Source organism: Phoca vitulina, unplaced genomic scaffold, assembly GCF_004348235.1.
Source record: "Phoca vitulina isolate PV1807 unplaced genomic scaffold, GSC_HSeal_1.0 scaffold8, whole genome shotgun sequence".
NCBI lineage: Eukaryota > Metazoa > Chordata > Mammalia > Carnivora > Phocidae > Phoca > Phoca vitulina.
The window spans coordinates 31,883,629-31,895,726 of record NW_022589711.1 but is presented as its reverse complement, the minus strand read 5'-3'; the positions used below and the strand labels follow the sequence as shown (position 1 = coordinate 31,895,726).

Below are 12,098 nucleotides of genomic sequence, written 5' to 3'. Positions count from 1 at the left end.
GTTCCAAACTAAATTCCTCAGTGTTTCTGGCTCCCTGAAATCTGTCCTTCTCATACTGATAATACTAATATCTTAGTTCCTAAGGCTAGAAACCTTAAAGACAACTTCTCTCTGCTACCCCACCTCCACTTCAGCCAGCCCGCACTTGCCCTTAGTCCTCAAGTCCTGCGAGTTCCGTGTCCCCGATGTCCCTTGAGCCCATGCCTTCTCTTTCATTCTCACAGGCACTGCTCTACCGCAAACCCTGCTCATGTACCACGCGGACCATTACACAGCCTCGTAACTGGTTGCCTACCTGCCTTCAGTCTCTTGCCTTTCTAATTCTTTCTGGCCTCTAGTCCTTCTCTGTTAACTTTCTCAAAACACAAATTTATCCTAAAACTGAAACCAAAAATCTTGACTAGCTCTCCATTGTCCGCATGATAAAATGCACATTCCTCAGTGAAAGCCCTCCGTCTAACTTAACCTACCTCTCCAGCTTTGCTTCTTCATGATTCATCCTCTCCACCCCACCCCACCCCTCCCCGCCCTGCCCCACCCCACCCTACCCCACCCCAAGAACTTTGTGTTTTATATTCCAGCCAGCCTGGGCTCTTGTTCCCTATATATTTTCCGGTTTTTTTCTTGTTCCTGTTACTCCCTCAGCCTAAAATACCCTTCCTCTCCCACTCCTTTCCAGCCTGTTGAAATGCCACTCATGCTTCAAGCTTGCACTGCAGTGCCAGCTCCTCCGAGTTTAACATCAATGTAAGTTATCATAGTTATACATAGATGAGTCAGTCACGTTTAATTCTCTAGAAATACTTTATCAGAACATGAAAAAATAGAGTTTTTACATTTGCTGGGTAAAGGATAATGCTGGGTAGAAAAAAGCAGAACACAAACTATATTAAAACACCGATTACTATAAATAAAAGGATATCTATATAAAGTATATGTATGTATAATGTGTGTGTTTATACATGCATATATCTACAGACACAGAGACTGTAGGAATACTTGGTGTTTATTAAGCTTATAAAATTCTTTTTGGAATAAGGCTGGACGAGTACTGTTTTGGAAAAATTACTAATATAATGATACCTATTACGTTCATTTTCTTTCATAAGGATGCTTGCTTGGGCTTAAACAGGTTTCCATTTTGAGGCTTAACCATATTTGGTCCAGTTGCAGCAGGCCAGCCAGTCACCTCTCCTCCCCGTCCCCGTGTTGACTGGCTGAGTTGGAGAGGCCTGTTTCCTTGCCAAATCTGTCTAGTCATAGTCACGGGTGATGAACAGTCCCCTCAACTGTAAAATGAAAACGTTGCACCAGATGACTGTTAAATGGATGAGTAGATGATCTTTAAGGTCCTTCCCAGCTCTCATATTCTGAGATATTTTTTGCTCATGAGACAGAAAAATGCTTATGGACAAAGGGAAGTGCTGATTTGTTCTCTGCTCTAGCACCTTCCCTGGTGTCAAGTAGCAGGTTGCTCCTTTTATTAACTCTGACCTGCCAGAATCTATTCTGTGGGAATTAATACGTTTGGCTTCTGATCCATGTGCACCACTACCAGAGTGGCTTTACGTGTGCCCCTTTCTGTCACTGGGCCTCTTTTTGCTTATCTGTGAAATGATAAAGGTGAGACTAGATGCTCTTTGAGGTTCTTTAATATATTGTAATTTTATCATTGGTATGTGTGATGTACCCCAGGATTTTTTTCCCCTATAGTCACTAGCCCATGTTTCTAAGTTAAGAAATCGGTAGAAGAGGACAATTCACAGTATATTTTTGTCTTCACAGAATAGTGTAGATAGCAAAGTAGAGCATCAGGGTATGCAAACAGATATGTATAATTGAGGAATATCCTGCTTCCATCACTTCAACTTACCATAATATTTTTTTTCATCGTGGGTATTTCTCCAGTCTTAAAATTGTTACCTTTAGTAATGTAAACCAAAAGATTTTGAAGATATCTTGTAAGAAATTAAAATGTTGGCATAGATTTCAAATATGCACACTGATTTGGGTCAGCCTTAATAGTAATGCGATATATCTCAAAATATATGAACTCTAATAATCCATATAGATTTCCTTTTTTAAGAAGGAGACGTCTTCCGAAAAAAAGGGCCCCATCTTAATTTTCAGGGGACAAACTAATACTTGATATATGATACTTGATTCCAGAGTTGCTTCTGGCGATTGTTACTATTTAAACAAGTATTTCTTTTCTAGTAATTAGATTTTTTTTTTCATTTTGATGGGTAGTCATAAATATTAACCACCAGCAGTGCAGGAATAATTTATATTCAAATTGTCAGACATCACTCTGTGAACACATAAAATAATTTACATTTATTTAAAACCTTTAATCCTAAAGTGCTCTACACATATTTCTTTATAATCTGATTGCAAGCTATATATAGGACTTTCCTACCTGAAATAGGGCAGCAACCAAAGTAATTAAAATAAAGGATACAACTTCAAAAAAGTAGAGGAAAGAAGGAAATGTATATTTTACTTGTTCCTATATGCTCTTATGCCTATAGGATTGGAGAATCCACGTTGACCAAATGCACCAACACAAAAGTGGAATAGAATCTGCTCTAAAGGAGACCAAGGTATGTGAATTACTTCAGGTGAATCAATGTACATTTACCCATCTGTTGAACACCTGTTAAAGGAGAACATTAAAAAAAAAAGATGCAATCCTTGCCTTTGAGGAACTTACAGATTGAATGTACCATATTATATTTCAACAGCCCTAACACTTTAACTAAAGAAGGGTAACTTTCTTTTTTTTTTTTTTTTAAAGATTTTATTTATTTATTTGAGAGAGAGAGAATGAGAGAGACAGCACATGAGAGGGGGGAGGGTCAGAGGGAGAAGCAGACTCCCTGCCGAGCAGGGAGCCCGCTGTGGGACTCGATCCAGGGACTCCAGGATCATGACCTGAGCCGAAGGCAGTCGCTTAACCAACTGAGCCACCCAGGCGCCCAGAAGGGTAACTTTCTAATCAAAGCAGTATAATATATACCTAATATAGAGAGAGATATATATCTCTAATATATATACTATACAACTATACAATATGTATACAAATTATACAATATATAAATTGTATACATTATGTATATTGTATAATATATATGCAGTTGTATATATACATATGTATATTGTATAATATATATGCAATATATATATAATTATACAATATATTCAGAAAGGAAATAATGAAATATTTCTCTAATATATATATATAGATAGATAATCTAATGTATCTATATATATTATGTTTCTCTAATATATTACATGTTACATATTAGAGAAACATTTCATCATTCTTTTCTTTCTGAATCCCAAGGGATAAAAGAGTACCAGACCAGCAAGGCTTAGAACCTACAACTTCCCCAAGCTTGCTGCTCTGACAGAAATAAGGACTTTTTGGAGGATGCCACAAGGAAGCAAAGTTGGAATGAGAAGTTTACACGTCCCAGGCTAGAGCTATAAATTTAATGACTTACCTCCAACGGGAATATTCTAGTCATCTTTGAACTGTGCTACAAGAAAGTCATGTTATTCTGTTACCTACTTTGATTGCGAACTTTATATAAAGCAAATTCCACTCACATACAATTTGGATATGCATAAGGACTAATGAATTGACTAACACTACCAGGTGCTTTTTTTATTTTAACATTCTGCCAAGTGTGACTAAAATATTTCTCATTACAGACTTCTTTTGCTATTGAAAATTTCAAGCTATCTTCTTTTTCACAAGTGGTTGAGAATTTGTGGGATGAATTGAAGGAGATTTAGCCCGTTTTAGACTATTTTTGAAAAATATATTTGTGAATTCTTTTACCTACTAAAATCCTATGGAATTTCTAGGGATTTTTGGATAAACTTCATAATGAAATTAGTAGGACTCTGGAAAAGATCGGCAGCCGAGAAAAGTACATCAACAACCAGCTTGAGCACTTGGTTCAAGAATATCGTGCAGCTCAAGCCCAACTGAGTGAGGTAACTTAGGAATGATATCCAGGGATTTATTTCAGTTAATGACCCTAATTCCCAAACATGACACAGCACTTTGCATTTGAGAATCATGAAGTGCTTTTCACAAACAGCAACACATGGATTCTCTGCCCACTTGAGGAAGCCACGTGAGGCGGTAGAACTTGCCATCTCCATGTTACATGTAATAGAAATTATCCTCTAGAAGTCTTGAAATGCATTTCTTCTTTTGATTTAAATAAATGAAGGCCTGTATTGTTGGGGAACATTGCTTAGAACAGGAACAGAGTGTCAGGACACCTGGTTTTGTTTCTAAGGCTGCTGTTAATTTACCCTATGAGTAGGAGGAAAAAGAATAGTATGCATTTACATGTGTCAGAGGGAAAAGACATCATTGCCTTAATGGCTTACAGCCACATAATAAGGAATATGAAAGCAAGACACGTTCAAAGACAAGCAGTTTAATTAATTTAATGCGCAAATTTTTTAATCCTTTCAAGGTTTTAGAATTTCAACAACAAAAAAAATAAAACCTTCAGCCTTTGAAAGCAGCAGTTCTTTGTACCCCAGTAGGGATCTAAAGGCTTTCCTTGGGAGTTATGCCCCCTCTCTCCTGATGCTGAGGAAGACTAGTAAGAACACTTGCAAATGTCACTTGAAGACTTTTTTTCTTTTAGCGAACAAGGTTGCAAGGACAGAAAAAAATGGAAATAAACTTGAGACACCTCTGTACTTCCAGAAGTTCTCAAAGACCAAACAGAAAATAATCTTCACTTTTTTATTATGTCATTTATTTAACAAATTATTCCCTCATACACACATCTACTCGTGGATGTTTTTACTTTCAAAATGCTGTAAAAGTCTCTGATGAAAACCACTGTGTATCTGTCAAACATTGATATTAAATAATTGTTAGATTAGTTCCCAAGAACATATTCCATACTGTCATACCCATTTGTTAATCCTTATTAATTGCTCATCCTGATGCTCTATTATGATTGATTTTTTAGAACTGGTTTTCTCTGCATAGCATGCAAATTAGATCAACCAAGAGCTACTCTCCTAAACCATGTAGGAACAGCTGAGGACAGTTTTTATTGTGAACCATGCCCATGTGAGTTACACAGTCAGTATATGAAGGTTAAGGTAGTTTATCATTTTATAGTGCCTTCGTTTAAATACATGGTGCCTATTAGGGACATAAAACAGCTACAGTTAAATGTCACTTTCACAAATGTATTCACAAATGGGGGGGGGTTGTCATAAAATGATATGCAGAAACTGCAAACACAAAGAGGTCACATTTAAGTAATCTGCTTCTGTTTTGAATTTGTCATTAAACAAAATGTTTCCTCCCTTAGGCGAGGGAGCGCTACCAGCAGGGTAACGGCGGAGTGACAGAGAGGACCAGGCTCCTGTCTGAGGTACACGCTGTGCTCTTACTCTTTCTCTCAATGTGGGCTGAGCCCGGGCTGCACCGAGCCATGGGCGGCTCCATACAGCTACAGCCGGGCCTTGTTGACCTCAGTCACCGCTCCCCGGGGCTTTACGTGCTTTTCCTTAGGAGGCAGTCCCTAGTTTTCTTATCAATGAACCAATTATGTATGTATATACTGTTTGTTTCCATAAAATGCCTGAAGTTGTTTCATTAAATTCAACATAGAACCTGCTGATAATATTAGCACATTTATAACCTTCCTTAATCTTTTTAAAAACCTAATAATTATGATTAATATATAGAAGAGTAGGTAAAGCACTGGCTTAAATGTCTTATACAAATTTTAATGTTAGTCTGTAAGATGTAAGATTTGTTTTTCGTGATTGCTGCTGATGTATGTGAGCCTGAGTATTTCTCTGTCCACAAACTGGAAGTGGCTTGTAACCCTTTCCCTCTGGGAACTTCTGAAATATTTGCATATAGTGTTGTATTGATTTTCATCATCAGGCAAGAGGGTAAGATCTAATATATATTCCAATTTTTTACTGAAGAGCTGAGAGAAAAAAAAAATCTTACAACAAGGTCAATAGCCAATGTACAAGATTATCTTCAGTAATTGTCCCAGACTTTTTCTATATAATAGAATTAAGTTTCTTTTATAGAGATTATTTGAGGCATAGTTATTTTAGAATACTGAAAGTTTAACTTCAGAAATATTTAGACCCTAACCCTGTGGTGCTTCTAGGCAAATAGAATGTTATGTAGAAGTAAAGTGCTCACTTACGTTAGGTAAATTAACACTTGAAGGGAGTCCAGGGACCCATTTAGTTCTTTTGGAGGAGGTAGTTATCCCCAGTTGTAACATTGCAGGTGCCTAAAAAAAATTAATTTGCTTTACTTGGATGAGCACTTTATTCCCAAGGAAGTTTTTACTCACCAGTATGATAAAAATAAAGCCTACTAAGTTACAATAATTATGGCTTAGTTCTAGGTCATATAAAAATTTTTTGATTTTTCAAAGATAATATGCTAGGTTGGAATTTTGCTAATAGAGGCTGTAGTAGTATAATTTTGAGTATGACGTAGGGTACAGACAGGAGCCAATGTGACAGCGCAATATGCCTCTTGGAGTTCATGGTTTGGATAGAGCAGTTGGAATATTTTTATATACAGCCATATGGTATAAACATTATTTTTAGCATCCTATAGAGGAAAAGATGGCATCTTCTCTTATAAAACTATAATATTAAGAAAGATACCTAGTAAGCCTTAGAAATCCAAAATCTTCTCAGGATGTGTATATGGTTTTAATTAATGACTCATTATTAAAGACTGGCCATGGTTGGGGCGCCCGGGTGGCTCCATCGGTTGAGCGGCCTCCTCTTGATTTCGGCTCAGGTCACGATCGCACGGTGGTGAGATGGAGCCCCGCGTCAGGCGTGGAGTCTGCTTAAGATTCTCTCCCTCCCCGTCTGCTCCTCCCCACCCCCAGCCCCGCTCGCCCTTCTCTAAAAAAACCAGAAAGGACTGACACGGTAGGGGCTAGGAGGTAACTGCAAGGTTTGCGTGTCTGGGGCCTAAAACCACAACTTAGTTTTTTTTTATTGTCACGTGACAGCCTGAGAACGTCATTTGGTGAAGTTTAATGTTAGGAGCACTCTCAGAAGATAAAAACCTTTGTGTATCTGCCTACTTTATCTTATTATTCAGATTATGTCCAGAACACTCCTAATATTTTTGTGTCCCTTTACAGATGTATTATGTCTAAATTTTCTTACTACATCATTCAATAATTGTGAAAGTTTATTAAAATCCAGAGCTCATGAAAACTTTTTTTTTTTTTTTAAATTAAAGGTGACAGAAGAACTAGAGAAGGTAAAGCAAGAAATGGAAGAAAAAGGCAGCAGCATGACTGATGGTGGTGAGTACACACTTCTCCTAAGGGGAAAATGAGCAAGAGGAGAGTATTTCTCAAGAAATCTATTTAACAAAATACTATTAATAAATTGGGAGTCTGCTTTTTAAAATGAATTTGAGGAGAGGTAGGTACATGGTGCAAAAATGATGTCTGATAATCCATATACTGTTTTCCTTATCAGTCAGCTGAGGAGAGTCATACTTTTTTTACCCTTATTTAGGATTTTTTGATTCAAACTGAGTTGATTCAGAGATAGAGTGGGAAATACTTAAATATACACTTTGTTATTCCAATTTTCAAAAAATAGTATTTTCTGTTTTCATCAAAGGAGCTTCATTATTCCATTTTATGTGCAAAAGAGCACTAAGTGTGTGCCCAAATGGCATGAAGACAGCGATGGGATGACCTTTGTTTTTCTTCCTCTCCCCCCAGTGGGCCTGACTGGGCAAAGGGGTCAAATAGAGAAGAATTACTAATTCTCTAGTAATCATGCTCCATCGTGAGCTAGTTACTTTGGCAGGGCCCTGGTTTACTGTCTAAGGCCCTTCTGTGTTCTAGAAAGATTTTCCAGAGTTCTGATGATATATACTGAGTGATCGTTCAAAAGAGGGCGTTTAGAGGTTTTGCAGTATGTTTGAATGAGCCCATTATCTCTACCTCTCAGGTAATTCTTTCTTCCTTCTTTTCTCACATTGTATCCCCTTTCCTTCAGACAAATATTCTAGCCCATAAAACTTATTAAAGACATCCTTAAATACCCCTTTAGTAACTCTTCCCCGAGAAAAGGAAGGAAATTCAACCTCAGTATCAAATGCTGCGTCATTTCCCATCCTAAATCTCAGGTGTTTAAAATACCACAGCAAAACTGTGTGAATGTCAGTATGTTGTTGGCTGTGTTTTTAACCCTATTTTTGGCTTAAGACAAAGTGAGGAGAATGTCATACAATTCTGTAATACACCGATACTCCAAATGAACATTTTTATTGCATGTTATTTTCATTCTGCAGCTCCCTTGGTAAAGATTAAACAGAGCTTAACAAAGCTGAAGCAAGAAACCGTTCAGATGGACATCAGAATTGGTGTTGTGGAACACACATTACTCCAATCGAAACTGAAGGAGAAGTCCAACATGACTAGGGACATGCATGCAACAATCATTCCAGAATCTGCAATAGGCTCTTATTAAAACATACTGTTTTTCATGCTTCTGATTAGTTGTTTTTTTTATATCAAAGTGTATTTCATGTGGCAAGATTTCAAAACACAATTATACCTCTTACAGCATGTTCAGTGGGTATTTTTTTACATATATACACATACATATTGTATCATGGTGTTTATGGATGGTTAAAGCCTTTAAATTGAATCTAATATACAATAAAGTAATTAAAAACTCTCAAAGAAGCTTTCACTAATCATTGCAGATGTTAAACCCCCCACCCGGTGGCATATTTTTCTTATTGTTCCTTGTGCAAGCCAGTGTGTACGACCCATGCTTTCTGCAGGGACTCCTGCTGCTGGGTCTCACAAGCGACATGGACCTTTGACACAAGCCTGGCACCTTCAGTTTGATCCACCTCTGCAGTGAGCACAAGTGCTTCTGCGCCCGGCGGCAGCTAATGAGGGCTGGGGATTCTTTTTAAGAACCCAAACTACCTTTGCCTCAGCTTTATGGTTACCTAAAATTACATTTCTTTTAAAAAGCATACGAGAAAACTTCAGTGTCCTTATTAACATTTGAAGTTTATTATTTATCAGGAGTATTTCATGACCAGAATGATTTTATATCTTCTCTGATCTAAGGCCACCTAATAAACAAACAAACAAACAAACATTTCAGTCATGTTTGACTCTGTAGTGACAAAAAAGGCATAATTATATGTCTTAGTTCTACTTTTTTCTGTGCTAAAGCAGCAGAACGGGAGATAGCAAGACATGTGAAGATCAGGCTCCTGGTTCTGATCTTTACTTGCACATCGTACTGAGCAACTTTCTAGTCTGGGACTTCTAAATTGTGAAATAAACAATATTAGAGTGACCAGACTTAACAACTGGGGGAAACTGGCAAAGAGAGCACAAACCAGAAGATAGCCCGCATTTATGTTTTAAAAAGAAGAAAAAGAAATCTAGTAAATCTAATAAAATCCCTTTCTCAATTTTTATCCTAATATTTTCTCCCCCCAATTTTCTGCCTCTGACTTTACTTCGTAGATGACACATGCACACAAATTTTCTTCTTCCTTCATACTCTTCTTGAATTTAAGTTTAGATGGAAGAAAGTCAGGATGTGTAAACTATTCTCTGGCTCAAGAGGGTGACAATAAATGTAATGGCAAATAAGTCAGTTCATTTAGTTTGGGATATAGGCAGTTGAAAAAATCCAAACTTTCTCTTCCCTTATTTTATGGCCATTGAGTGGGGTCTGGAAGAAAGAGGGGAAACCCCAACTTGGGTGTCACAAGCGAACACTGATTCCCTTGGAACTTACCTGCCTAGATATTGTCATGGCTGCAGATTTTTGATGAATTCAATCAATGCAGAGAACTCTTCTAGATAAATTAGAGCTCTCCATAAAGTGTACTTTTGCTCAGAAGAAAAGTACACTCTTCACTTTGTGTAAACATGCAGTAATCTAAGAACTCTTCCAGCAAGTACTGTGGGTGACCTATTTTTATTTTCTTCTCTGAAGCAATCTAGTTTACTCAGTTTGGCGTAGGTACCCCCCTTCTCTGTTCCCACAGAACATTGAATACCTCTAATAACAGAATTTATTGCACTGCATGGTAATTATCTATTTTCTCCTACCCTCTCGCATAGACTGAGCTGCTTGAGAAAAGGGAGAAAGTCTTTTTCATTTCCATATTTCTAGCCAAGTACCTAGCACACCGAGCATGAGTTTCTAAGAGGATGGGTGGATGACTGGCATTACCCAGTTCCAGAATGTCTCATAGTTCCTATTGTACAGCATGGCAAATTTAATGACTTCAAGTCTATGAGTTTTGACGCAGTTTCAAGATAGTAATTGTAAATGATATTTTTCCCCCTCTGTGGTACTGGATTGGAATTGGAAGCATCAGTAGACACATGATTTTTTAATACATACGGATTAACAGAAATAAGTAAGTATGTAGAAACCCACGTACACACCCACGCATGTATTTACTCTTTCTGTCCTCTAAGAGGGCCTAGAAGCGGTGACAGCGCAGTAACAGTGAGAATGCCTCACATTCAGTTCTTGGTTTTAAAATTATCTACTTAAAACAAAAACAGGCTTCTTAGAAGAATGACTGACTCCTGGGCTGGGCAGGAAAAGCACAATATGAGCAGGAATATCCCTTTCTGCCAGGAAGCAAAGAAGTGCTCAAAGAATGATGGGAAAATGGCTAAAGGACACAGGCAGATTGAGGGGCGTCCCACCAGTCCATCTGGGACAACTGAACATTAAAATAAATAATGATAGTAATGAATAAAATAAGAAACCGTGAGTCCATACAGATAGAAATTGTGAAAATTAATGAAGGAAACCTCACTTAAAATAATGGAGTCAGACAGCCTGAGGGGGAGCGCTCACGCACGTACCACTTGTTGCAGCCTGCATAACCAGCAGAGAGAAGGAAGATAAGAATTATCTTGACAAGGAAAGACATTTTTCACAAAGAATTTCATTTTCTGCTTTTCAGAAAAAAAGGAAGCTCCCTCCCCGCCGCAACAAAGCACTAACCGTCGCTTGCAGCCAATGAGAAACTGCCACAACCTTAAACTCTTGCGCTTCTCCCATGAACTTTTGTTCAAAACAACCCTCCCCAATTTCCTCCTCAAACCTAATAAAAGCTGACTTTCCCTTTGTCTCTTCTGATTTGCCTATGGTTCACCATAGCTTGCGTGTCCCATATTGCAATTCCTCTGCTATTTCTGAATAAACTAATTTTGCTAGTAAAATAACTGCGTATTTTATTTTTAATGTTGACGAAATAAGTGAATCAGTGGAAGAAGAGCGAGGTCTTCCTTACAAGAGAATGACAGCTAATGTAAAAAGAATATTGCATTTAGAATTTGCCATCTGGCAATTACCATAGTAGTAATTGTTTTGGGCAAGAATCATCAAAGGATATGTGAAAGGATTTCAGTCTAAAATGGAACCAGAGGATAGGAAATGGGGACTCTCATCCATGTGCCCTCAGAACAAAATTTAGGAATGGAGAGACTGATTTCTCATAAATGCCTAATTTCTAGAAGACCCACATTTATCTCCTGACCAATGAACATAGGTCAAGTATACCTCCCTATCCTCAATCCAATGAACTTACTGCCTGGACTCTGGCTGGTCTGGCTGGTCTTCCTGTCTGCACTCCTTGTTCAAAACTACGGCCCATCCTGAAATCTCAACAGATTCACCTATAGCTTGAGTGTGTTTCCTGAATTGTAGTTCCTATGCTATTCCTGAATAAACTCAATTTCCAGTAATTTGAGTTTGCTTCAATTTACCTCTTTATTTAGGTTGACAAATGCTAAAACTACTAGGTGAGAATTTAATGAAAATCTGAATATTTACATAGTCTCAAACTAGGTAAAATATTCCATGAAGAGTAAAAATGGTAACTTTACAGAAGAAAAACCTGGCAGACACCACTTTAAGTGATCGAGAGTTAACCCCACTAGTAATGGGACAAGTCGGTATCATGTGTCTCCTGAGAAGGGCAAACATTGATGGGGTTCCTTCTGAAAATGCATAGCTTGAATCCA

General features: G+C 37.8%; 1 protein-coding gene across 2 annotated transcripts in view; it reads left to right on the top strand.

The window, feature by feature from the left end:
* Nucleotides 1-11,247, top strand: part of IFT57 (intraflagellar transport 57) — a 55,924-nt gene extending 44,677 nt beyond the window's left edge. Inside the window, exons 7-11 of one of the 2 annotated variants that reach the window (XM_032406487.1) lie at nt 2,532-2,603; nt 3,874-4,005; nt 5,361-5,423; nt 7,292-7,358; nt 11,036-11,247. In XM_032406487.1, coding sequence (XP_032262378.1) covers nt 2,532-2,603; nt 3,874-4,005; nt 5,361-5,423; nt 7,292-7,358; nt 11,036-11,190 — 489 coding nt within the window. In that variant the 3' untranslated portion in view covers nt 11,191-11,247. Of the gene's footprint in view, nt 1-2,531; nt 2,604-3,873; nt 4,006-5,360; nt 5,424-7,291; nt 7,359-8,362; nt 8,757-11,035 lie in introns of those variants that run through there. The other variant, XM_032406485.1, reaches the window with a different exon arrangement.
* The last annotated feature ends 851 nt before the right edge of the window (nt 11,248-12,098 follow it).